Source organism: Rhinopithecus roxellana, chromosome 13, assembly GCF_007565055.1.
Source record: "Rhinopithecus roxellana isolate Shanxi Qingling chromosome 13, ASM756505v1, whole genome shotgun sequence".
In the NCBI taxonomy this organism is placed as follows: Eukaryota; Metazoa; Chordata; class Mammalia; order Primates; family Cercopithecidae; genus Rhinopithecus; species Rhinopithecus roxellana.
In genome coordinates, this window is record NC_044561.1 from 8,079,501 (window position 1) to 8,104,783 (window position 25,283).

A 25,283-nucleotide genomic window follows, 5' to 3' on the forward strand; every position below is an offset into this window, starting at 1 on the left:
CCTGAGGCCAGGCTCCTCTGATCAATAGGCAGTGAGACCCCAGGAGCTTGCAGACTTCACTCCTTGAGCCATCCAAGCACCAGCCCCGCAGGGCACTTTTTCAGTTAATGAATCCTATGAACTGCCCAACAGCCCGGTTTGGTCAGTTGGGAGGTGAATCTAATTCTAAGGACAACTATCATATGGGCATTTGATTTGGAATGTCCTGGGTTCTGAGTCGGTTAAAAGTCAAAGAGGCTCCTGGTCATTCGGGGCAGTCACCTGACCACAGGGAAGCCTCCCCACAGGCAGCTACAGTCAAGTGCTAGGGCAGACAGCCATGAATTTGGACATCGGGCCTTCAGCAGGGCTTCTTGTAGGGAAAGTCATTGCATTTTGGGGTGGAAATGTAAAGCCGGGAGTTGAGTCACGGTTTGGGCCCTTCTCTTGGGCCAAGCATCTTCTCCAGGCATCAGCATCTCCCTGCAGCAGCCATGGGGTTGGGAGGACTTGGGAAAGGAGTGAGGAGGGTCCTTGCTTTGGAGTCCAGGGCATGGACCCCTGGTCTTAGGCGCTCAGGGATCTCCATTTCCAGGGAACCAACTAAATTCCCTGCCTTAGCTTCATTACTCCTCAGCATTGTTACTCTGAGCCAGTCACTGAATCTAAGTTTCAGTGCCCTGAATCATAAAATAAAAGTCTCAACCCCTACTCTGCCCAGCCTACATCATTTATAATGGATTTTTTTCCATGAGCTGTAAAGCATAATGCCCATGCCATGTGGAAAAGTGGGACCCTGTCCTCCCCTGGCCTTCCATGTCCCCTCTCATGGACCTGTCCTGATGCTGCACGTCTTTATTCTCCCAGATGTGTAATCATTGAACTTATGTGCAAGGCTCTGTCTCAAAAAAAGAAAAAAAGAAAAAAGAAAGAAGGTTAAAATGGGGAAAGAGCAGTGGGAGATGGAGGTGGGTGTTTGGGTGTAAGTAGGGTTTGATTGCGAAGCTTTGTGTGTGTCCTGGACGAAAATGTGTGCCCTTTATCCTCCTGGACATAAGCAGTCGACTTTGTTTTTCTTTTCTTTTCTTTGAGATGGAGTCTCACTCTGTTGCCCAGGCTGGAGTGCAGTGGTGCGATCTTCACTCTTTGCAAGCTCTGCCTCCCGGTTCACACCATTCTCCTGCCTCAGCCTCCCGAGTAGCTGGGACTACAGGTGCCCACCACCATGCCTGGCTAATTTTTTTTTTTTTTTTTTTTTTTTTTTTTTGAGACGGAGTCTTGCTCTGTCGCCCGGTCTGGAGTGCAGTGGCCGGATCTCAGCTCACTGCAAGCTCCGCCTCCCGGGTTTACGCCATTCTCCTGCCTCAGCCTCCTGAGTAGCTGGGACTACAGGCGCCCGCCACCTCGCCCGGCTAGTTTTTTGTATTTTTAGTAGAGACGGGGTTTCACCGTGTTAGCCAGGATGGTCTCGATCTCCTGACCTCGTGATCCGCCCGTCTCAGCCTCCCAAAGTGCTGGGATTACAGGCTTAAGCCACCGCGCCCAGCCATTTTTTTTTTTTTTCAATAGACGGGGTTTCACTGTGTTAGCCAGGATGGTCTCGATCTCCTGACCTCGTGATCCGCCCGCCTCGGCCTCCAAAGTCCTGGGATTATAGGCGTGAGCCACTGCGCCTGGCCGAGCAGTCGACTTCTTTACCCATTTGTAAATTGCAGACAGTGTGAATCGTGATCAGACTCCTGCTTTAGAAAGCTCCACACAGAGTCTCGCACCTGCAGCCTGCACCGGACCCAGAGCAGCCATGCTCAAGTGCCCCACGTGCGACAAGGTGTACCGCGCCAAGAGGGTGACCTCTCTAGGCAAGGACTGGTATCAGCCCTGCCAGAAGTGCGAGAAATGTGGGAAGACGCTGACCTCCAGGGGCCATGATGAGCATGAAGGCAAACCCTACTGCAACCACTCCTGCTACGCTGCCATGTTTGGGCCTAAAGGCTTTGGGCGGGGTGGACCCGAGAGCCACACTTTCAAGTAAACCGGGTGGTGGATACTCCATTCTTGTCTGCTTTCTGGGCCACTGTCCAGGCAAATGCCAGGCCTCGCCCCCAGATGCCCAGGGCTCCCTTGCAGCCCCTAATGCTCTCAATAAACCTGAACACTTGGGGGAATAAAAAAAGAAAAGAAAGCTCCACACAAACAGCTGAGTGGAGAATGGACTTGAGTGGGAGATCTATTGAAAGATAAAGAGAAAATTCACAGGAGACCTTGTGGGGCTCTAGGAAGGAGATTGAGAGACAGAGGTGGTGTTTCTGGGTGAAGATGAAAGGTTTGATGGCAGATTAGAAGTGAAGCCAGTGGAGAGGCAAGCATTAAGTGCAACCCTAAGACTTCAAGCCCCAGAGCCTGAGTGCACGAGGCCACCGTTGATGGAAGGAAATTTAGAGCAGGACCGGATGATTTGGGCAACAGAGAGAATCAGGAGTTCACTTTGGAATGGGATGTCTTTGGTGCATTCAGGACTGTACGTCGAGATGCCTAACAGGCAGTGGGAGGGTGGAATGTGCAGTTTGGTCAGGACTGAGATCTGGTTCAGGCAATCCTAGCGCTTTGGGAGGCCGAGGCAAGTGGATCACCTGAGGTCAGGAGTTCAAAACCAGCAAGACCAGCATGGTGAAACACCATCTTTACTAAAAGTACAAAATTTAGTTGGGTGTGGTGATGGGTGCCTGTAATCCCAGCTACTCAGGAGGCTGAGCCAGGAGAATTGCTTGAACCTGGGAGGCAGAGGTTGCAGTGAGGCGAGATTGTGTCACTGCACTCCTGCCTGGGTGACAGAGCAAGACTGTCTCAAAAAATAAAAAGAAAAAAAAGGGAGATGCGGACTGGAGTTATCCACGTGGGCGTCCTTCTCTTCAGGAACACGGTTTGAACACCCGCCCTGTACCAGTCAGTGTGTGTGGTGTCAGGGATGCATCTGTGAATGAGATGCCATGGGCTCATCACCAGGAAGGGGGCACACAAGCACTGGGCATCTCCTGTGAAAGAGCTGTGCTAAATGAGCCCAGGCAGTGGTGGAAGGGCCCCACATCCAGTCTGGGCACTTCAGGAAGCATCCCTGAGGAAGAGCCACCTGAGTGGAGACTTGGGGAATTGGCAGGGGTCAGCCAGGCACAGACAGGTGAGGAAATGCCTGAGGAGAAAGAACCACATGTGCAAAGGCCAAACTGAGAGAGCGCAGGCCCTGCAGGCACACAGAGGCATTCAGTGCAGCTGAAGCACAGGGCCGGGGACCTGGAGTGGAGGTTGGCTACAGAGATGGGGCCAGGAATGGACGGGAACTTGATGAGCCAGGCAAGTGGAGCGCTGGGGCTTCACCCAGTGAGCCCTTGCATCTAAAGTCTTACATTTTTCTTTCTTTTTTTTTGAGATGGACTCTCGCTCTGTTGCCCAGGCTGGAGTGCAGTGGTGTGATCTCAGTTCACTGCAACCTCCACCTCCTGGGTTCAAGCAATTCTCCTGCCTCAGCCTCCCAAGTAACTGGGACTACAGGTGTCTGCCACAACGCCTGGCTAATATTTGTATTTTTAGTAGAGATGGGGTTTCACCATACTGGCCAGGCTGGTCTCGAACTCCTGACCTTGTGATTCGCCCACCTTGGCCTTCCAAAGTGTTGGGATTACAGGCATAAGCCACCATGCCCAGCCTTATATTTTTCTTAATTCTGGAAGGTTCTCAGTTGCTTTTCTTTCTCTCAAAGACTTCGGTTCCTTGAAGCGGAGTTAATCACACTCCTTAGTTCATGGTGTCCTGCCATCTGCAGACTGCCCAAGACCCTCTCTTATGTTCTTTATCTACTTTTCCCATCCCATTCCTCCTTCCCCAACACATCATTAAATACGTATGGCTCCTGGGGAGTATACGGTGATGTTTTGTGCATATGCATGTGTATAAAATTTACTTAAATGCGGCCGGCCGCGGTGGCTTATGATTGTAATCCCAGCACTTTGGGAGGCCAAGGCGGGCGGATCATGAGGTCAGGAGATCGAGACCATCTTGGCTAACACGGTGAAACCCCGTCTCTACTAAAAGTACAAAAAAAAAATTAGCAGGGCCTGGTGGCGGACACCTGTAGTCCCAGCTACTCGGGAGGCTGAGGCAGGAGAACGGTGTGAACCTAGGAGGTGGAGCTTGCAGTGAGCTGAGGTCACGCCACTGCACTCCAGCCTGGGTGACAGAACAAGACTCTGTCTCAAAAAAAAAAAAACCAAATTTACTTAAATGCAATGGCACTGTAGTCTTTTTTTTAAATGGAGTCTCGCTCTGTCACCCAGGCTGGAGTGCAGTGGCGCAAACTCAGCTCACTGCAAACTCTGCCTCCCGGGTTCATGCCATTCTCCTGCCTCAGCCTCCCAGTAGCTGGGACTACAGGCACCCACCACCACGCCCTGCTAATTTTTTTTTTTTTTTTTGTATTTTTTAGTAGAGATGGGGTTTCACAATGTTAGCCAGGATGGTCTCGATCTCCTGACCTCGTGATCCACCTGCCTTGGTCTCCCAAAGTGCTGGGATTACAGGCATAAGCCACTGAACCCATCCAGCACTGTAGTCTTTAATCTTCCCCCTCACTCATTTTGGCTGTTTTTTAAAGCTCTTTGTTTCTTTTTGAGATGGAGTCTCACTCTTATTGCCCAGGCTGGAGTGCAAATGGTGTGGTCTCGGCTCACTGCAACCTCTGCCTCCTGGGTTGAAGTGATTCTCCTGCCTCAGCCTCCCGAGTAGCTGGGATTACAGATGCCTGCCACCACGCCCAGCTAATTTTTGTATTTTTAGTAGAGATGGGGTTTCACCACGTTGGCCAGGCTGGTCTCGAACTCCTGACCTCAGGTGATCCGCCCACCTCAACCTCCCAAAGTGCTCGGATTACAGGCGTGAGCCACAGCACCTGTCCAAAGCTCTTCATTTCTACGTGCACACCCAGTTCATGACATCTGGCTGCTGCTCACGTACTCCTGTAATCATGGACACCTAGGTCGCCTCCAACTCCCAAGCACTACAAAAGAGTAGCACGAGGGAACTCAGAGTTGATGGAACTGTCCTGCACCTTAACTGCTGTGGTAGATACATGACTGTATGCATTTGTCAAAACTCATAGATCTATACATCAAAAAGATTGAATTTCACTGTATGTAACTTTAAAAAGTGAATGATAATACTGTGGTGAACATCCCTTCAACTTCCTTCTTATAGTTGAGAGTTTCTCTAATTTACGGTTTCCTGACGCTACTGACATTTTGAGCTGTAGAATTCCTTGTGGTGGGAAGGCTGTTCTATGCATGGCAGGATGGTGAGCTGCATCCCTGGTCTCTACCCACTAGCATCTCCCCACCCAAGTTGTGAACCAAAAATGTGTCCATACGTTGTCAAATGCACTGAGATCAAAACAATCTCTTGGAAGCCACTATTGCACCCTCTTGTGTACCAGGATATCTTCTAGGTACATATTTACATAAATATGAGTTTATATCATAAATCTGTGTCAAAGCAGGCACAGAGCTCAGTTTTCCTGTTTATCAGTGTAGTTATTATGAAGCATGCTACACTACAACAGAAGCATGACCAATATGTGAACGCATCAGTTAATCACCAAATAACCACCCACATAATCCCAGCCCAGGCCAAGAAGCCTCTCTCATGTCCTATCTTCCATTTCATTGATTCTCTCCTTAAGCTATGTCAAACATGCTGCTATACCCATCCTGAGCTATTTCAGTTATGTTTTCCAGTTTTGGAATCTCCAAATTGGTTCTTTTCTACAATTTGCTCAACATTTATATTTTACTTTTTGGAATACTGTTGATAACTCACATGACCCGAGCACCTATGGCTCTATTTCTGTTGTCTTGTTTCCCTCGGCTTTGTCTTCTTGTCCTCTTACATTGGTTGTTGTTGACCGAGTACTATATATTGCATGGAAATGTTAGATTGATGACAAAGACGTTATTATCCTGCAACGAGACTGCTTCTGGCTGATGACTGTGGGGTATTAACGATCCAGGTGGTTTAAAGGTAAGTTCTGTTCCTGGAAAGCCTTATCTTTGTCAAGTTCCTTACTACACTGTATCCCTGAGAGACTCAAACCAGAGTGTGCAAGTAACCTACAACCCTCCATGCTGCTGCTGGACTTCAGTTTTTTCAGACTCACAAATATGTCAAAACAAACCTGACTTCTCACTCAATGGCCCCTTCCAGTATCTGTGGCATAAGAAGCAGTCCCAAATACCAGGGTCATATTCCTGGATTTCCTTCTGCCAGATATTGGCACTGTTTTCTCTACTTTTCCATCCCTTTTGTTAAATATAGTGAACCCCAAGTTTCTCTTCAAAGAATCAGTATGTCACTATGTTCAGCTCTTAGATTCTCCATTTTAAAGTTTAACTTCCTGGTTCCCTGTGCCCACTTGTTTCTAGTTTCGGTAAACAACTATCCCACCAGTCTTAATCAGTAGTTTGCATCTGTTCCCCTGGTCACCTGCTCCGTCCTCACCCTTGGTCACTTGCTCTGACCTAAGTCACCTTTAGTTACCTGTTGCTAACCTTCCTTCCTGCTAGACTATTCACCCTGCCACTCCAGTTCATACTCCTGCTCTTTTGAAAAAATAGCCAATCAGGCCGGGCATGGTGGCTGAAGTCTGTAATCCCAGCACTTTGGGAGGCTGAGACGGGCGGATCACAAGGTCAGGAGATCGAAACCATCCTGGCTAACACGGTGAAACCCCGTCTCTACTAAAAAATACAAAAAACTAGCTGGGCGAGGTGGCGGGAACCTGTAGTCCCAGCTACTCAGGAGGCTGAGGCAGGAGAATGGCGTAAACCCGGGAGGCGGAGCTTGCAGTGAGCTGAGATCCGGCCACTGCACTCCAGCCTGGGCGACAGAGCGAGACTCCGTCTCAAAAAAAAAAAAAAAAAAAAAAAAACAAACAAAAAAACCCAGCCAATTGGAATTAGCTTAGACTGTGTGGTCCAGCCATAGCCAATAAGGGAACAATACAGCAGTAGGGGCCACCTATATCAGGAATAAGAACTCCTTCCTCGCCCCTGTCCAGGTGTACTCTTGCCATTGTTCCATCTGCAATGAGCACCCTTTCTGCAGAAAATTAAAACTGCCTTGCTGAGAAAATTAAATTTATGTTTTAGTGCTATTTCTTTGCAGCACCAGGGACCAAGCATTTTGTTTCTAACACTTTGATGCTGTTCAACATTCTTTTTTTTTTTTTTTTTTTTTTTTTTTTTTTTTTTTTTTTTTTTTTTTTGCAGTTTTTACATTTATTTAAACAGAAAACGTGCACACCAGCTGTCTACTCATTTTCTTCACTGCGCAGCCTGGCATTGGGGTTGGTGACTCTGATGGCCAGCTGGGCGGCTCTTTCCACGATGGCTTTGCGGTTCTTGGAGGAAACATTGTGAGCAATCTCGGCACAGTAAGATTTGTTGCACATCAGCAGCACTTCCAGCTCCTTGACGTTGTGGACCAGGAACTTCCGGAATCCACTAGGCAGCATGTGCTTTGTTTTTTTGTTGCTCCCATAACCAATGTTGGGCATCAAGATCTGGCCCTTGAATCTTCTACGAACCCTGTTGTCAATGCCTCTGGGTTTCCGCCAGTTCCGCTTAATTTTGACATATCGGTCTGACTGGTGCCGGATAAACTTCTTGGTTCTTTTTTTGACGATCTTGGGCTTCACAAGGGGTCTGAGGGCGGCCATGATGCCGAGGAGGAGATGGCTGCCACCTCCGTAGGCAGCGCCGAGGAAAAGAGCGCTGTTCAACATTCTAATATTTTGTCCAGCTTTGAGCTGTATTCAGTGCAAGGATCGATATGTTATTGCCAGAGTCAAGTTCATTTTTTGAATTATTGTATTGCTACTTCATAGGCCAAATGGATTTCTTATGTTTTTTTTTTTTTTTTTTTTTTTTTTTTTTTTTTTTTGAGACTGAGTCTTACTCTGTCACCCAGGCTGGAGTGCAGTGGTGCAATTTTGCTTCACTGCAACCTCTGCCTCCCAGGCTCAAGGGATTCTCCTGCCTCAGCCTCCTAAGTAGCTGGGATTACAGGTATGTGCCAGCATGCCCAGCTAATTTTTGTATTTTTAGTAGAGACAGGGTTTCACCATGTTGGCCAGGCTGGTCTTGAGCTCTTGATCTCAAGTGGTCCATCCACCTCGGCCTCCCAGAGTGTTGGGATTACAGGCATGAGCCACCACGCCCAGCCCTGACAGACCTTTAATTAGCACTCCCAACCCTGGCTCAACAATGTGAAACTGAGGTGTTGTGATACATTACAGACATTTTTATCTGTAAGCCTCTGAAATGAGACTTTTCTTGGAACTACTGGATACCCAGCTTCCTTCACCCAATTTATAAAGAACTAATAGGCTAATTGGATATTTCCCTGGTCACAGCAGTATTTCTAGTTATCTTAGAAAGCAACAAATTAGTATATTAGGGAGGCTAAAAACATTTAAAAAATAACAAGAGCCAGTCATGTTTAATTCATGTTAAAATCATTGATTTTAACATGAATAATTTTATTGAATCACATCATCTTAAATTTAACAGTGTTAGGAATAAATGATATATTGTATTTAGAGAGAACATTCAGAAAGTTTTAATACCTACTTTCCGTTGGTTCTTTCCAAGAAATCGTTTTTAGACCTCTAGAAATTGATCATTATAAATCAGATTCTAACTTAAGAACATGTTATCTTAGTGTTTCTTAAATTACAGACCCATCTCAATGTTTATTGCCATTGGCAGTAACTGCTCAGAAGGACATTACCTAGATTACAATGCGTTTAGATTCTAAAGTCTTTCCATTTTATTTCTTACAAGACCAGTTCAAATTGTAAACCTAATATATAATCAAGCAATTATGTTTCCAAATATACCTTTTCTTGTATATTTGAAGTTAATCCCCATCCCTATACCCACCCCCACAATAACACTATCTATGAGTATAAGAAACCAAAACAAGGCCAGGCGCGGTGGCTCACACCTGTAATCCCAGCACTTTGGGAGGCTGAGGCGGGCAGATCACTTGAGGTCAGGAGTTTGAGACCAGCCTGGCCAACATGACAAAACCCCGTCTCTACTAACAATACAAAAATTAGCTGGGTGTGGTGGCGCATGCCTGTAGTTCCAGATACTTGGGAGGCTGAGGCAGGAGAATCACTTGAACCTGGGAGGCCGAGGTTGCAGTGAGTTGAGATCGCGCCATTGTACTCCAGCCTGGGTGACAGAGCAAGACTCCATATAAAACAACAACATAAAAAAAAAAAAAAAAAAAAAAATTGTTTCCTGAGTCTAATTAAGGATAGTTTTAGGTGGAGAGAAAAAAGTCCGCTTTCAAGAAAAACATAAGAGCTCCACTTAAATAACTTACTGAAGACTTTGGATTTTGATCCGGCTAACATAACATACTGGGACTATGCAATAGAATGAATTAAACAAGTTCATTAACAGAGCTTAGTTTTCCTTCTTTGTGGAAAAACCAAATATTTGTGCTCCTAAGCTGCCAATTTTTTGTTTTGTTTGTTTTTGAGACAGAGTTTCACTCTGTTGCCCAGGCTGGAGTGCCATGGCAAGATCTTGGCTTGCTGCAAACTCCACCTCGCAGCTTCAAGTGATTCTTCTGCCTCAGCCTCACGAGTAGCTGGGATCACAGGTACCCACCACCACATCTGGCTAATTTTTGTATTTTTAGTAGAGACGGGGTTTCACCATATTGGCCAGGCTGGTCTAGAACTCTTGACCTCAGGTGATCTGCTCGCCTCGGGCTTCCAAAAGTGCTGGGGATTACAGGTGTGATCAAGCTTTCTTTATGACCTTTCCACCAAAAATACATCCAAATTCCCACCCCAGTACAAGGAATAACACAATGCTTCCTATGTAGCTTATCAGTAATAGGTTAATTATAAATACAAAATATTAAAAAGAAATTCGGTGATGTTACTTTTATGTCTTCCTTTCCTATCCGTTAACAAAAAAAGTTTCAAAACTAAAGTAGATGTAGTTTTCCAAGTAGAGTTTACTTGTTCACAGATGTACTCTCTCTATGACCAATGTCCCATCTTTTCTTTTTTTTTTTTTTTTTTTTTTTTTTGAGACGGAGTCTCGCTCTGTCACCCAGGCTGGAGTGCAGTGGCCGGATCTCAGCTCACTGCAAGCTCCGCCTCCCGGGTTTATGTCATTCTCCTGCCTCAGCCTCCCGAGTAGCTGGGACTACAGGCGCCCGCCACCTCGTCCGGCTAGTTTTTTGTATTTTTTAGTAGAGACGGGGTTTCACCGTGTTAGCCAGGATGGTCTCGATCTCCTGACCTTGTGATCCGCCCGTCTCGGCCTCCCAAAGTGCTGGGATTACAGGCTTGAGCCACCGCGCCCGGCCCCCATCTTTTCAATTATTAGAGTGGCCCTGCTTGGGGTGGAAAACGTTCAGTCACGTTTAGTTATGAGATCTCTGTCACATATTTGAAAGGGAAACTGCAAGCCAAACCCTGTCATTTCTCTTTTCTGGAAAAATCAGTCTGTGATAGTACTGAGAGAAGAACTTATCACTCTGAATCTCTCCCATGTCCAATCAAGAACAATGGGAATTTAAAGCTATGGATCTAGGAAAATATTTCAGACATCCTGCTTCAAAAGGAAGACAGGCTTACACGTTGTGGTTTCAGTATCACATCAGGTCTTCCTCTGCAGGTCAAAGGTAAAAGAGACGGGTTGACAGAGAACGATTCGGTTCCTGGTGAATGGACTGTCCCACGAGGTAAGCCAGCTTGTGGGCATAGTGGCAAGGTGCTGGAACTCGAATGATGCCCTTTAGTAGGAAAAAAAAAACAACAACAACTAAATTTTTTTCACTTTACATCTACTTTCCCTAAATTTAAATTCACAGAAGCCAATTCAGAGGTCCAACATTGTTCAATCTTGAATAGTACATTTTAAAAATCTGAAGAAAAAAGTAACAGAAAGTACTTACCGGCAAATTATAATACATGTGGCATAGACAGTATGTTAAACGCTGTACTGTATCTGGGCTCAAGCCAATCGTGTCATAGATGACATTATAATGAGTGGGGGTAACAGTTCCATCTTGCACAGACTGACTCACAATAAAAAAGTCATACCTGGAAATATAGGGCATGTGGGTATCAGCTCATTTTCAAAAGAGGGTACAGTAAGTAAACCTAATGTCTGAAATGAAAACATTTAGTAAAATAGCTTACAAAAATCTATTCTATAGACTAAATTTCCTTTACATTTAGAAACCTGTCTAACTGAACAATGATTTGAGAGATCAAATTTATAGAAGGCAATTAAATCACTGACAGAGATAGTAACTCTCGTGGGATTTTGACTTCAAGTACATGCACTGAAACCTAGAGGAAGAAACAAGATTGGCACATTTGATCTGATATGGCCGTAGATAATTCCATTCAGAGATCCTGGGATGAAGGCCTGCTGCCTCGCTGAGAATCACTGGACTATATTTAAGCTTCTTAATACAACCCGTAAGATTGATCTGTGTGTGTTATAAATATTGAATTTATTTTTATGTTTACAATCTTATGTTGCACTTTATGTTTATGATACTTTTTATTTGCTCCTTCCTTTAATCCTTTCCTGCCTTGTACTAGATTGATCAAATGTTTCTGCCTTTCCTTCATTTTACTTCATTTCTTCCTAACTCTTGGTATGAATGTCATAATTCCACTGTGGTTTCACGTTAAGTCTTTCATTTATATAACTGCTTTAAGTATAAAACACCAGAAGCTTTATCACTTTCCCTAATAACTGAAGAATCTTAGTATGCTTTAATCTCATAACTCCTTTTCTATGTAAGTGTTATATCCAGTATTTTAGGGGTTTTTTTTTGGAGACAGTCTCGCTCTGTTGTCCAGGCTGGAGTGCAGTGATGCAATCTCAGCTCACTGCAACTTCTACCTCCTGGGTTAAAGCAATTCTCCTGCCTCAGCCTCCCGAGTAGCTGGGATTACAGGTGCCCACCACCATGCCCAGCTAATTTTTGTATTTTTAGTAGAGACAGGGTTTCACCATGTTGGTCAGGCTGGTCTTGAACTCCTGACCTCGTGATTCACCTGCCTCGGCCTCCCAAAGTGCTGGGATTACAGGTGTGAGCCACCATGCCCGGCCAGGTCTTGTTTTAATATACCCTATAAATTGTCATTTATGAAATCGAGGCTTTTTTATGCTCCATCGTCACTCATCAGCATTGCTTCTTGCATTTCATTCTCCCTTCACTGTTCGATTTCCTTCTTCCTAAAATACAGTCTTTTGGGGTAGTTCTCTCAGTGAGGGTCTGGTGGATCTGCTAATGTATATACTGTATATGCACTAACTGAGCATGTTTGTATTTCACTGTCACCCTTGATAAGTTAGCTGGGTATCAAATTCTAGCTTGATGGCTATTTTTAAGCCTTTTAAAGATACTTCATAGTATTCTGGTTTCTACTGTTGCTGAATGTGATTTTTATTGTTTGTAAATATATTATTCCTGTGGTTGCTTTTACATCTTCTTATGCCTGCTGAAGTTTCGCTACAACATTTCTAAGTGTGAACTTTAACTGATCTTTGCCCAAATCTTGTTATTCTTCAATCTGAGGATTCAGAATCTCAGACTTTCTCTTTGAATATTGCTCCACCCCACCACACCCCCATCATATCTTATCTACTACTGAAACTTCTATTAGATATAGAGCAAATCTTATTTTGCCTTATGTTTTTCTAAACATTTTTTCATATCTTCCACATCTTTATGGCTCTCCACTGCATTATGGGAATTTTGTGAACATATGTTCCAGTTAACAATTTGTTTTCTTTTATGTCTAACCTACTCTTTAACCCTTCCACTGATTTTTCTTCATTTTGACTATATTCATGTTTGTTAGATATTCAAATACAAATTGACCTTTTCATTAGACATTCTTACGGCCTTTATTCCTTTTTATATCTTTTCTTTCTTCAGTACATTTTTATATAGAATGTCTCTAACCATTTCATCTTCTGGAAGTTGTGTCTAATCTTAATGTCTTAAAGGCTGGATCTCACTCATAATGACTTGCATCCTCATAACAAGAAAAAGACTTCTAAATCACTGTTTGGAATTACTTTCTTTGGGTCCATGAACAACAGGGCTGACTATATGAAACTATTTTGTAGCCTATTCAGTATTACTTTCTGAACACATCATTTCTTTGTTCAGGATAACAAAGACTAAGTGTCATACAAAATGTTTCACATGAAAGAAACTGGTCTCTTTTTTCACACTGCTGTTTATTTATTTATTTTTTTTTTATGTTTTGAGACAGTCTCGCTCTGTCACCCAGGCTGGAGTGCAGTGGTGCGATCTTCGCTCACTGCAAGCTCCGCCTCCCAGGTTCACACCATTCTCCTGCCTCTGCCTCCTGAGTAGCTGAGACTACAGGCACCCACCACCATGCCCTGCTAATGTTTTGTATTTTTAGTAGAGATGGGGTTTCACCATGTTAGCCAGGATGGTCTTGATCTCTGGACCTCGTGATCTGCCCGCCTTGGCCTCCCAGAGTACTGAGATTACAGGCATGAGCCACCACACCCAGCCCCACACTGCTGTTTTAAGCAGAAAGACATTTTTAAAATAGAAACGTCTGGCTGGATGTGGTGGCTCACGCCTGTAATCCCAGCACTTTGGGTCACCAAGGTGGGTGGATCACTTGAGGTCAGGAGTTCGAGACCAGCTTGGCCAACACGGTGAAACCCCGTCTCTACTAAAAATACAAAAAATTAGCTGGGCGTGGTGGCAGGCACCTGTAATCCCAGCTACGCAGGAGGCTGAGGCAGGAGAATTGCTTGAACCTGGGAGGCAGAGGTTGCAGTGTGCTGAGATTGCGCCACTGCACTCCAGCCTGGGCGACAGCAAGACTCCATCAGATAGACAGACAGACAGACAGACAGACAGACAGACAGATAGATAGATAACCTCTTAGGCTACTGCATAAACATTTTGATGGTCATGATATATTCAATATAATTCGATTTGTGACGACTCCAAATTGTCAATATAAACATCACTTGCTATCTTTTGTATTCATAATTTTTTTTTTTTTTTTTTTTTTTTTGAGACGGAGTCTCACTCTGTCGCCCAGGCTGGAGTGCAGTGGCCGGATCTCAGCTCACTGCAAGCTCTGCCTCCCGGGTTCATGCCATTCTCCTGCCTCAGCCTCCCGAGTAGCTGGGACTACAGGCGCCCGCCACCTCGCCCGGCTAGTTTTTTGTATTTTTTAGTGGAGACGGGGTTTCACAGTGTTAGCCAGGATGGTCTCGATCTCCTCACCTCGTGATCCGCCCATCTCGGCCTCCCAAAGTGCTGGGATTACAGGCTTGAGCCACCGCGCCTGGCCTGTATTCATAATTTAAAGAGTTTTAGGGCCATACTGAAGTTAACTCTTATGTGGTCACAGACATTTACAAATGTTTGATGAAGGAACTTTGACAACCAGAAGACTAATCGCAATTTCTAGATCCAAATGAGGAATCTCTACCCAATAGTAAAAAAAACAGACCAAATTAGTTCTAAAGAATCAGAAATGCTTTAAGGTAAATTTATTGGAATTAAGTGATTGTGCTGAACTGAAGCAAATTGAGAAAATTACAGATTCAAAAAATACAGATGACTTACCATTCATTCCTAGTCAACTCTATGTCAGTAACTGTTCCTGGAGGTGGATTTTGAAAATCGCTTCCATGCTTAAGAAAAAATCTAGTGTTTATTCGTTTCTTCACCACAATGAAAGCTAGAATGAAACTTAAAAAAATTAGGGTAAGTGTCTCTAGGTTTACTCAGCCTTACCTCAGAAGTATACAGTGTATTAAAACATCTGTTTTAAATTTAGGACCCATTAAGAAGAATGGATGGACAGCAGCCCTCCTTACACCCTAATTTTACTGTCTAAGCTCCATGTGCCCAACTGAAACAGTAAATGAGGAGGTATCTATTCATGGCCACCCATATACCAGGGGAAGGGTCCCTTCCTCACAACTTTAGGATCATTCCTACAATCCTGGCTGGGCAGTGGGCCCTCAGGAAACAGGAGTTTTACAAAAGTGGAGTTTTCCAGGGTTTGTAAGTCTTAGGGCTGGAGAGTCCCTCCAGCTGGCTCCTCCAGTCTGGAGACACACGAAAGTCCAGGATAAGTGTGAACTGTTGGCAGGCTACGTTCATGAATTTCTTCTTTTTTTGAGATGAAGTATGACTCTATCCCCCCGGCTGGAGTGCAGTGGCATGATCTCGGCCCACTACAACCTCCCTCTCCCAGGTTCAAGCGATTCTTATGGCTCAGCCTCCCAAGTAGCTGGTATTACAGGTGTGCACCACCACGCCTGGCTAATTTTTGTATTTTTATTAGCAGAGATGGTGTTTTGCTATGGTGGCCAGGCTGGTCTCAAACTCCTGACCTCAAGTGATCCACCCGCCTCCGCCTCTCAAAGTGCTGGGATTACAGGCGTGAGCCACCACGCCAGGCCGTTCATGGATTTCTATGATTATCTGAGGTTAACAAACCCTCCCACAGCAAGACTTGAAATAAAGTAGGAAGATTCAACTGGAGCTTCATGGTGGAAGCAGTCTGCTACTGCCAGGTCCAATTCTGCTTTGCATTCTGACTTGGGTGTGGAACGCAAGATCAAAGCAGAAGGGTCTGCCCCGCGCTCCCCCCACCCATCCACAGAAGCCACTATTTATATCAAGCTCCTATTCTCATTCACAGAAGCCACCATTTATATCAAGCGCCTACTCTCATCACACATTGTATTGGTGTTTTCCCCTAAAAAACATCAGATTTTTTTTCAAAGACTAAACTGTCAAGCTAAAATCTGCACAGTACGATTTTTTTTTTGAGACAAGTTCTCACTGTGTCACCCAGGTATGAGTGCAGTGCTCCTAGGCTCAAGTGACCTGCCCACCTCAGCTTTCTGAGTAGCTGGGACTGCAGGCACACACCACCGGGCTCAGCTAATTTTTTTATTTTTTGTAGAGACAAGGTCTCTCTGTGTTGCCTAAGCTGGTCTTGAACTCCTGGGCTTAAGTGATCTGCCCACCTTGACCTCCCAAAGTGCTGGGATTACAGGGATGAGTCACTACATTTTACAATTAATACAACCTACTTGTTAGGAGAGAGGGTTTTTAAGTAGGTCGACATCTTTTTCGCTTCATGGTCAAGCAATGCTTGAAGCTGACCATCTCCCACTCCATCCCGATACACAATAACAGAATGTGGCATCGATGATTCGTTTTTACACCAGACATCCAGGGCAGCTGAGAGGAAATCAGAAGCTTATGTAAATAAACCATAACTTGGAACAAACTAGCTCTTGCTGCTTTTGACAAATTCTAAGTCCATCTTTTAACACTGCAGCTTTCAGGGCAATTTTACTGCTTAAGTCCTGTCTATTCCCAACACTGTAGCTTTCAGGGCAGTTTTACTGCATGAGTCCTGTCTATTCCGGGGTTCCTCAGCAACAGCACTATGGAAGTTTTGATCCAGAGAATTCGTGGTGGAGGTGGTGGAGATGGGGTCAACCTATGCATGCTACGATGTTTAGCGGCATCTTTGTTTTCTACCCACTAGACTCAATGGCAGTACCACCTCCACCCCAGTTGAGATCCCAAACGCTAAAGGTTCAGTCATTACCAAGTGTCCTCTGGAGGCAACAGGTCCACTGGTGGAGAACTATTTGTATAGTGTCAGGTTCCCCAACCGCTATAAGACACTGACCTTTCAAGCAGGTCTGCAGCTCTTTCACAAGCTCTTCTCCTGTTTTCTGGATGACACATTGAGAGTACCACCTGTTCACAGAAAAAACAAACCACCAGTTTGGAAAACAAGATTCTTAAAATCTCATTTTGAGTCTGCATTAATCTATGAGCAAAAAAATATTACTATCAGTAGTTGAGGACATTTTAGCATCAATTCATATCGCCACAGAGATCAAAGTCTTGGTTGGTCTCTTTGATCTTAGGCATTTTAGAAAATTCTGAGTGCATACAAATAGTCAAATAGAATGGAAGCATTTATTCACATTACTACAAATTAATCATGCTTTATTGTACAAGACGACTGCAGTTTCACCTATGGGGGAATGCAATAAAATGAAAACCCTGTGCTCCCCATGGCTCCTGCTTCGGGATCAATGCTCTCAATAGTGGCTCCTACGTGCTCCCCCTCACTAAGGAAGGGGTTTGCTTTGGAATGGTGGCAGCTGTTGTGACAACTTCAACATATCCAGTAAAATGGTATGCCGTCTCAAGTTTCTATCCCCTTACTGCATTCTTGTTTACCTCAGAGTAACCCCATCTGACCACCTGACATATTGTGATGTATCTGTCTGTCTGCCTCTTCTCACTAGGATTTAATTCATAGGGTATGACCAGGCGTCTTGGCTCCACATTTTCACTGCCAGTGTCAGCATCGGAACATGGCAGCCACTCAGAAAAATCTGTTGACAGTTCCAAGAATGATTTGGTTCGTGATGGTCTCTGCTTTCTTGGGTTTGGAGTACGTAATTGTAATATTTACTTAGCTATGTGTGTTTCTCTTTGTTCAAGGTATTGGCTATTTTCATAATTTTTCTGGAAGTTTTTCTTTCATTGGAAAGCAGATTTTACACTATTAAAATAAGTATATTACTTGAAAAAGCATCTGTTGAATAATCGAAAGTATAATTTTTCCCTATGATTGTTATTTTCAAACAAAAAGTAGAACAAAACAGTGTTATATTGAAGCAGAATATGACTGGAAAAAAAGTAATCATCTATGGAAATAAAGATGGATCTTCCTTAAAAGATATTCCTGAATTATACCTAGTGGGCCACGATCATTGTTAAACATAGAGGTAATTTGCAATGGTCACACATCAAGTAATGTGCAAAGGACGGCAAACTTAAGACTGCAAACTTATTTCAAGGTACAGCGTGGTTTCTACTCTGAGAACAGAAAATAAAAGGGCCCTGGGAGAAAACAAGAGCATGGGATATAGACACACATCTCCTCTCAGAAGTACATCACATGCAAGTATATGAAGACAAGATCTTATACTTATAGATCTCTGGCCACTTATGTTTCAACGTCTCTTTACCCATGCACATCTCAAATATTTTACTATGTGTTAATGATATCCATTTAAGACATTTACTGATCACAGCCTATGGTAGACAGAACTCTACCTGTTCTAATCCCTGGAGCCTGTGATCACGGCAGGATACCACCCCTGTGATTATGTTATGCTATATGGCTCCACTGACTTTATGATAAAGGTTTCCAAATGGGTCATTTGTAATTACATGAGCTCCTTTAAAAGCAGGGATGTTTTTTTCTGGCTGATGGCAGAAGAGGTGGTCAGATTCAACACAGAACAAGGGCTCAATGTGCCCTGGCTGGTTGGAAGATGGAGAGGGGTTTGCTATGTGAGAGAAATCAAGACTGGCCTGCAGCTGACAGCCAACAACAAAAACAAAACAGAAAAAAACAAGGACCTCTGTCATCCAACCACAAAGAAATGGATTCAGCCACGATGACATGAGCTTGGAAGGGGAGGGCTGCCCAGCCTCCAGATGATAATGTGGCTTGGCTGATACCTTCATTTATGCCTTGTAAGGTCCTGAGAGCTGTGAACTACCAGGTGTCTGGTGAGAAGAACTGTGCAGATAGAGATGGGCATTTGTCATCAACTGCCACGTTTGTGGTATGTCAGGCAGCAACGGAAAATGATGTAGAGCCGCCAACCGTGCAAAATATTCTGGGAACATAACTTTGCCAGCAAAATCAGGAGAGCACATGACTAAGAGTAACCCATCTGTCAAATTCCCAACCTCTTGAGTTAACAAATATTAATTAGGTTCATCTTTTCTGTTTGGTCCACAGTCAGTTACCAACTAAACAATATCTACCAGAGCTTACTTACTTCATTAATTCAGCATTGGTACTTGCCACAAATCCTGCTATTGATTTCTGTCGATTTACGATATCGTGGAAACAATCAATGCCAATGAACATTGTTCTTTGTACCTTAAGTTTTTTTTGAAAAGGTAGTGGAGTTAGAACGTGAGCAAAATTTAAGTATTAACAATTAAGAGAATCTTACGTTTTATTAGATATAAGTTAAATGAAGTCAATGAAATACAACGTACATCAGTCTCCACCTTCCAGAGGGCTCCTCCCATCTTGCAGTTCATCTGCTGGGCAATCTTGGTGACAATGGTTCTTACCTGGACTTTTTCTAAGGTCTTTTTCACTACACATTGGCTTGGAATCGGGCATTTGGTACAGAGGTATCTTTTCATGCTGTCATATCTGTGTTTGTCATCATTGGGCAGGATACAAATCACCTTGAAAACCAGCCAACATGACATTCCATAAGATACAACAACAGTGATACAGGAAAGAAAAACCATCTGGAGCAGGCAACTGAGGTGGAAGACTGACAAGCTAGAGTCAATTTATTAAGAAAATATTTGAACCCAAGAGGGTGAAGGGTCTAGAGCCATGTTATTAATTACAACATAATTATATCAATTTATGACATATTATAGTTATTAGAAAATTATAATATATTAGTTATAATTATTAGTTACATTAAACAATTGGAAGGGCGAATGTGTGGCAGAAACAAATTATAATTAACATTATAAACTATAATTAACATTAAATTATTAAGTGTTTATAGTGTTGTAAATTATAGTTAATATTGATGTTGTAAATTATAGTTAACATTAATGTTATAAATTATAATTATAAATTACAGCAATTGCTGCAAGAGGCAATTTGGCAATATACATCAATTGCTTAAGCCTGCAATATCATTTCCATCCTATTCAGTTTCCAGGAACTTATCACCATGTTGACAAGGATGGGTTAAAAACAGGCTCAAGGGGCCGGGCACAGTGGCTCACGCCTAAAATCCCAGCACTTTGGGAGGCCAAGGCGGGTGGATCACGAGGTCAGGAGATCGAGACCATACTGGCTAACACAGTGAAACCCAGTCTCTACTAAAAATACAAAAAAATTAGCTGGGCGTGGTGGCGTGCACCTGTAGTCCCAGCTACTCGGGAGGCTGAGGCAGGAGAATGGCGTGAACCCAGAAGACGGAGCTTGCAGTGAGCTGAGATCGCACCACTGCACTCCAGCCTGGGCGACAGAGCTCTGTTGCGAGACTGTCTCCAAACAAACAAACAAACAAACAAACAAAAATAGGCTGAAGGATACAATGGTCAGGACAGTCACCATTTACAGGACTATCATGAGAGAGAAGAAAGGAAAACAAAAAAAAACAAAAACAGTTAAGGCAGGTCCTTAGTAAAATTATTTTAAACAGTCTGAAAAATCAAGCTGCAGCTGCACAGATAAGGGAGCAAGACCCAATGTAGAAATGCCTTTGTTCTTTGTGTAATCAGCAGGCTCCCAGGAAAGTTTCCTCCTCGTCTACAGACATGTACACAGTGTGGGCTCCGTGGGCACTTGCACAAGGGGGAGGCTTGGCTGAGACATGCCTGCAGCTGCACAGATGAGGACAGTTACACAGACAGCTACACAGATAAACACAAAAGCTTTTATAAGAAATTTCCCTTCACTGTAAAATGGCAGCCCTCTCAGGCCCCCTTCTCTGCTGCAGAGAGCTTTCTTCTTTTGCTCCAACCTTACGCTTGGTGTCCACACTGCTAAATTTTCTTGGTCATGTGAGACAAAGAGCTCAGATAACGCCTCAGACAATGAGATGGTTTCATTGACCCTAGACAGCTTCATCATGATGTACGTGTAGGGCACTTGCTGAGTGGTTCGCTTGGCAAAGTTAATACTTTCAGCAACTCACTGAAATAAGTAGTAGTATCCCCATTTTACTGCTGAGTAAGCAAACTTAGGAGTTATGGAAACTGCCTGATTTCTAAGATTTCAAATATTGGGTTGGACCTCCAGTGGGAAACTAAGCAGTTAGGAAGACTGGTTACTAATTGCCCTGTTCCTGACTTTCTTGGGAAAATAATTATTAAATTATTTCTAAGATGATGACGCTTATAGGAAGTTTTTGGTGGACATCTTTTATCAGATTAAGGAAATTCTCATTCTACACTGTTATTCTTCATCTGAAAGCATGTAGAATTTCAAATGCATTGCCTGCATTGAGAAATATTTGTCCCATAGTTCAGACTAAACAGTTAGTCATCTACATTTTTTCTAAAGGTGACCTATTTGAAATTTTCAAATGACTGGCATATAGTAGCTTTTGGTGTTTTAGTATTTTATTAATCTCCGGTGAATCTATACTAATGAATTCTACTTGTTTCTATTTTTAGCTTTAGTCTTCAGTCTTGACAATATCAAATTTTGATATTTTCAAAGGACTAGGTTTAAATGTTTTGATTTTGGTTCAGAGATGAGTGGTGAAATTATAATTATGTGTACAGATTAGAAAACAGCATTACTGGCTGGGCGCCGTGGCTCATGCCTGTAATCCCAGTACTTTGGGAGGCCAAGGCGGGCAGATCACCAGGTCAGGAGTTCGAGACCAGCCTGCCCAACATGGTGAAAGCCCGTCTCTACTAAAAATACAAAAATTAGCCAGGCATGGTGGTGGGCACATGTAGTCACGGCTACGTGGGAGGCTGAGGCAGGAGAATTGCTTGAACCGGGAGGCAGAGGTTGCAGTGAGCCAAGATTACACCACTACACTCCAGCCTAGGTGACAGAGTGAGATTCCGTCTCAAAAAAAAAAGAAAGAAAAGAAAAGAAACAGTATTACCTCAATATTAATTTTCTTAAATGGGTAATAAGTTGTGTTTAAGTAAGTATGTTCCTTTGTTTTCAAAATACCCGTTGAAGTATTTAGAGATTAATGGAGCAGCATATCGCACACACATATACATACACAGTAACTGCCATGAATTATAATCACATGCATATGGAAAAGGAGAAAAAGAAAAATTATACAAATGTGGTCAAATATTTGGGCAATCTGGATGATGCGTATAGAGGGGGCATTTGTATTATTTTTCCAATTCTTCCTGTAAGTCTGAAATTACACTAAAACATCATATTAAAAGGAATAAAAGTTTTTGAGATGGAGTCTCGCTCTGTCGCCCAGGCTGGAGTGCAGTGGCCGGATCTCAGCTCACTGCAAGCTCCGCCTCCTGGGTTCACGCCATTCTCCTGCCTCAGCCTCCCGAGTAGCTGGGACTACAGGCGCCCACCACCTCGCCCGGCTAGTTTTTTGTATTTTTTAGTAGAGACGGGGTTTCACCGTGTTAGCCAGGATGGTCTCGATCTCCTGACCTCGTGATCCACCCGTCTCAGCCTCCCAAAGTGCTGGGATTACAGGCTTGAGCCACCGTGCCCGGCCTGGATTTTAATTCTTTATTATTCACATACGCATGTTTCCTCATCATGACTCATTTAAAATAGTGATCTGCAAGCTGTCTGTACCTGCCATAAAGAAAACAAACACATCCCAAACATCAAGTACTTGTGAACGCCTGGTCGTGTTATTACCAGTCACATTTGTGAAGTTCACATTTTATTTTAGGTACAACATAAATATGTGGCCTGCAATCTTCTTATTACATCAACTTATTATCTTACACAGCCTTGTTCTGCCCTTGCCTGATGCCACAGACTTTGAAATCTGAGCCACGTGGCTTGATTCCTACTTACATACATGAATCCCCTTCTATTGCTGGTCTATGGAGATGTCCATTCATACTTGGACAGTTTTATAAGTGATTTTTTTTTTTTTTTTGAGATGGAGTCTCGCTCTGTTGTCCAGCCTGGAGTGCAGTGGCCGGATCTCAGCTCACTACAAGCTCCGCCTCCTGGGTTTAAGCCATTCTCCTGCCTCAGGATCCCGAGTAGCTGGGACTACAGGCGCCCGCCACCTCGCCCGGCTAGTTTTTCGTATTTTTTTAGTAGAGATGGGGTTTCACCGTGTTAGGCAGGATGGTCTCGATCTCCTGACCTCGTGATCCGCCCGTCTCGGCCTCCCAAAGTGCTGGGATTACAGGCTTGAGCCACCGCGCCCGGCCTTATAAGTGATTTTTAATCCCTATTTTATTTATGGATCATTTCCAACTATTTGGGGTACACAAGATTGTGGACATGCTTCCCCCCATGCCATCTGACATAATACCTTAAAATATTTAAGGGGATACCTTAAGAAATTGTTTCAAAAGGCAGATCTAGGATGAATAAATGAGTAAATGAGTAAAAGTGGGACAAGTTCTTCAAGAGGTAAAAGATCTTTAAAGAAAGTCCCACATTTGAAAAGGTAATCTTGAGCTTTTCAGGCAGATGCCAAATGAGCAAAGAAATTCCTGTTATGAGAATAAGCTGGAATTCAAACAGCTGCCAAATCTGCTTTTACTCTGATTCTAATCCTAGAATAGGACGCTTTGCTGGTTCCCAGTGCAGGCTTCTCTTACTGAGAGGGGGACAGGAAAGAGAAGAATAAAACAGTGCTCAAGTAACAGGAAGCAACACATAAAACTTAAGTCCAATAGGATTTCAAAACCCAGACATTACATTTCAGAATGCGTATGGTTCATATAAGGTATTCTTCAGGGTATCCTACAAGGGTTCCCTAAGAGCAATTAAAAGAAGAAAGTCTAGGCTTTACGTAAAACACAATAGGAAAACATATTCTGGTTTCATGGTCAAGAAACAGACATCTTCCCATCTCTACCCCTCAAGATCATCCTGGGGGAAGAAAGAAGATGAACTAGTGTAAAGAATCCAAGAAAGAAAAATATTTTGCTGTAGTGGCTGGGTGTGGTGGCTCATGCCTGTAATCCCAGCACTTTGGGAGGCCAAGGTGGACAGATCACAAGGTCAGGAGATCGAGACCATCCTGGCTAATACGGTGAAACCCCGTCTCTACTAAAAAATACAAAAAAGTAGCTGGGCGTGGTGGCAGGTGCCTGTAGTTCCAGCTACTTGGGAGGCTGAGGCAGGAGAATGGTGTGAACCCAGGAGGCGGAGCTTGCAGTGAGCCGAGATCGCACCACTGCACTCCAGTCTGGGTGACAGAGCAAGACTCTGTCTCAAAAAATAATAAGAAGAAGAATTTGCTGTAATAATTCAGATAAAACATAATGACAACTTGGTCTAAGACACTGAATGGAAGAAAGGAAAGAATAGGCTTCCTAGAAAAATACCAGGCAAGAATTTCCAGGCACGGTGGCTCATGCCTGTAATCCTAGTACTTTGGGAGGCCAAGTCGGGTGGATCACTTGAGGTCAGGAGTTTGAGACCAGTCTGGCTAACATGGTGAAACCCCATCTCTACTAAAAATACAAAAATTAGCAGGGTATGATGGTAGGCACCTGTAATCCCTACTTGGGAGGCTGAGGCAGGAGAATTGCTTGAACCGGGAGATAGAGGTTATAGTGAGCTGAGATCACACCACTGCACTCCAGCCTGGGCCATGGATCAAGACTCTGTTTCAAAAAAAAAAAAAAAAAAGAAAGAAAGAAAGAAAGTAAAAGAAAAATACCAGGCAAGAAGAATAACACAGGCTAGAAGATCGTGATCACAGACTGGGCAGGTTATACCTGGGGATGAAAGTAATGAATGTGGTGATTGTTAATACTCACACTACTTTACACTTCTATGGTGTGTTTTTTCAAGTTAGGAGATTTTAAAAATAATTAAAAGTCCCCAAGCCTGAGAAAATTAGCTTACGATTGTGATATTCAGGAATAGCTAAACCATGAAAGTTTGTATTCAGCTATATTATGCAGGTTAATCTGCTTTCATTGGCAAGTTCAGGAAGCCAACAACAACATTTTGAATTCTAAAATACTTATCAAAATGGTTTAGAACAATAACTAAAGACTGTACATGTATCAACCAGACACTTATCATCTGCAGTGTTGGTCTGGTATATTTCCGTAATGTGTCCATATAGGAGTTAGCATCCCCATCTACTTCAATCCTAAAAAATATAGCATTCATATTCAAAAGGTACTGACCAGTGGAACATGATAAACATCTCAGACAGCTAATTAAATATAAAGTAAGACACAATAAAAAGGCAAGATATGCATTTCAGTAGAAAGTATGTTTAAAAGAAAAAAGACAGCCAGGCGCAGTGGCTCAAGCCTGTAATCCCAGCACTTTGGGAGGCCGAGACGGGCGGATCATGAGGTCAGGAGATCGAGAGCATCCTGGCTAACACGGTGAAACTGCGTCTCTACTAAAAAATACAAAAAACTAG

The 25,283-nt window shown here is 43.5% G+C and overlaps 2 protein-coding genes and 1 pseudogene across 2 annotated transcripts in view; 1 reads left to right on the top strand and 2 right to left on the bottom strand.

The window, feature by feature from the left end:
- The first annotated feature begins 1,780 nt into the window (after positions 1-1,780).
- On the top strand, positions 1,781-2,018 carry LOC104670265 (annotated as a pseudogene).
- Positions 2,019-7,246: 5,228 nt separating this feature from the next.
- Positions 7,247-7,790, bottom strand: LOC104664349 (60S ribosomal protein L32). The gene has a single exon (XM_010365824.2). It carries the CDS (start codon positions 7,736-7,738, stop codon positions 7,331-7,333), a length of 408 nt encoding a protein of 135 aa, XP_010364126.1. The 5' UTR covers positions 7,739-7,790; the 3' UTR covers positions 7,247-7,330.
- A 2,938-nt stretch (positions 7,791-10,728) lies between these two features.
- The window catches only part of LOC115892741 (piwi-like protein 3), a 35,934-nt gene continuing 21,379 nt past the window's right edge, over positions 10,729-25,283 (bottom strand). The window contains 8 exon segments of the mRNA XM_030914510.1: positions 10,729-10,845; positions 11,008-11,155; positions 14,707-14,832; positions 16,191-16,341; positions 16,802-16,872; positions 18,987-19,090; positions 19,213-19,410; positions 24,923-25,001. Coding sequence (XP_030770370.1) covers positions 10,729-10,845; positions 11,008-11,155; positions 14,707-14,832; positions 16,191-16,341; positions 16,802-16,872; positions 18,987-19,090; positions 19,213-19,410; positions 24,923-25,001 — 994 coding nt within the window.

Coding starts and splice junctions, on each gene's coding strand:
- LOC104664349 (XM_010365824.2), bottom strand. CDS start 7,738: ATGGCCGCCCTCAGACCCCTTGTGAAGCCCAAGATCGTCAAAAAAAGA.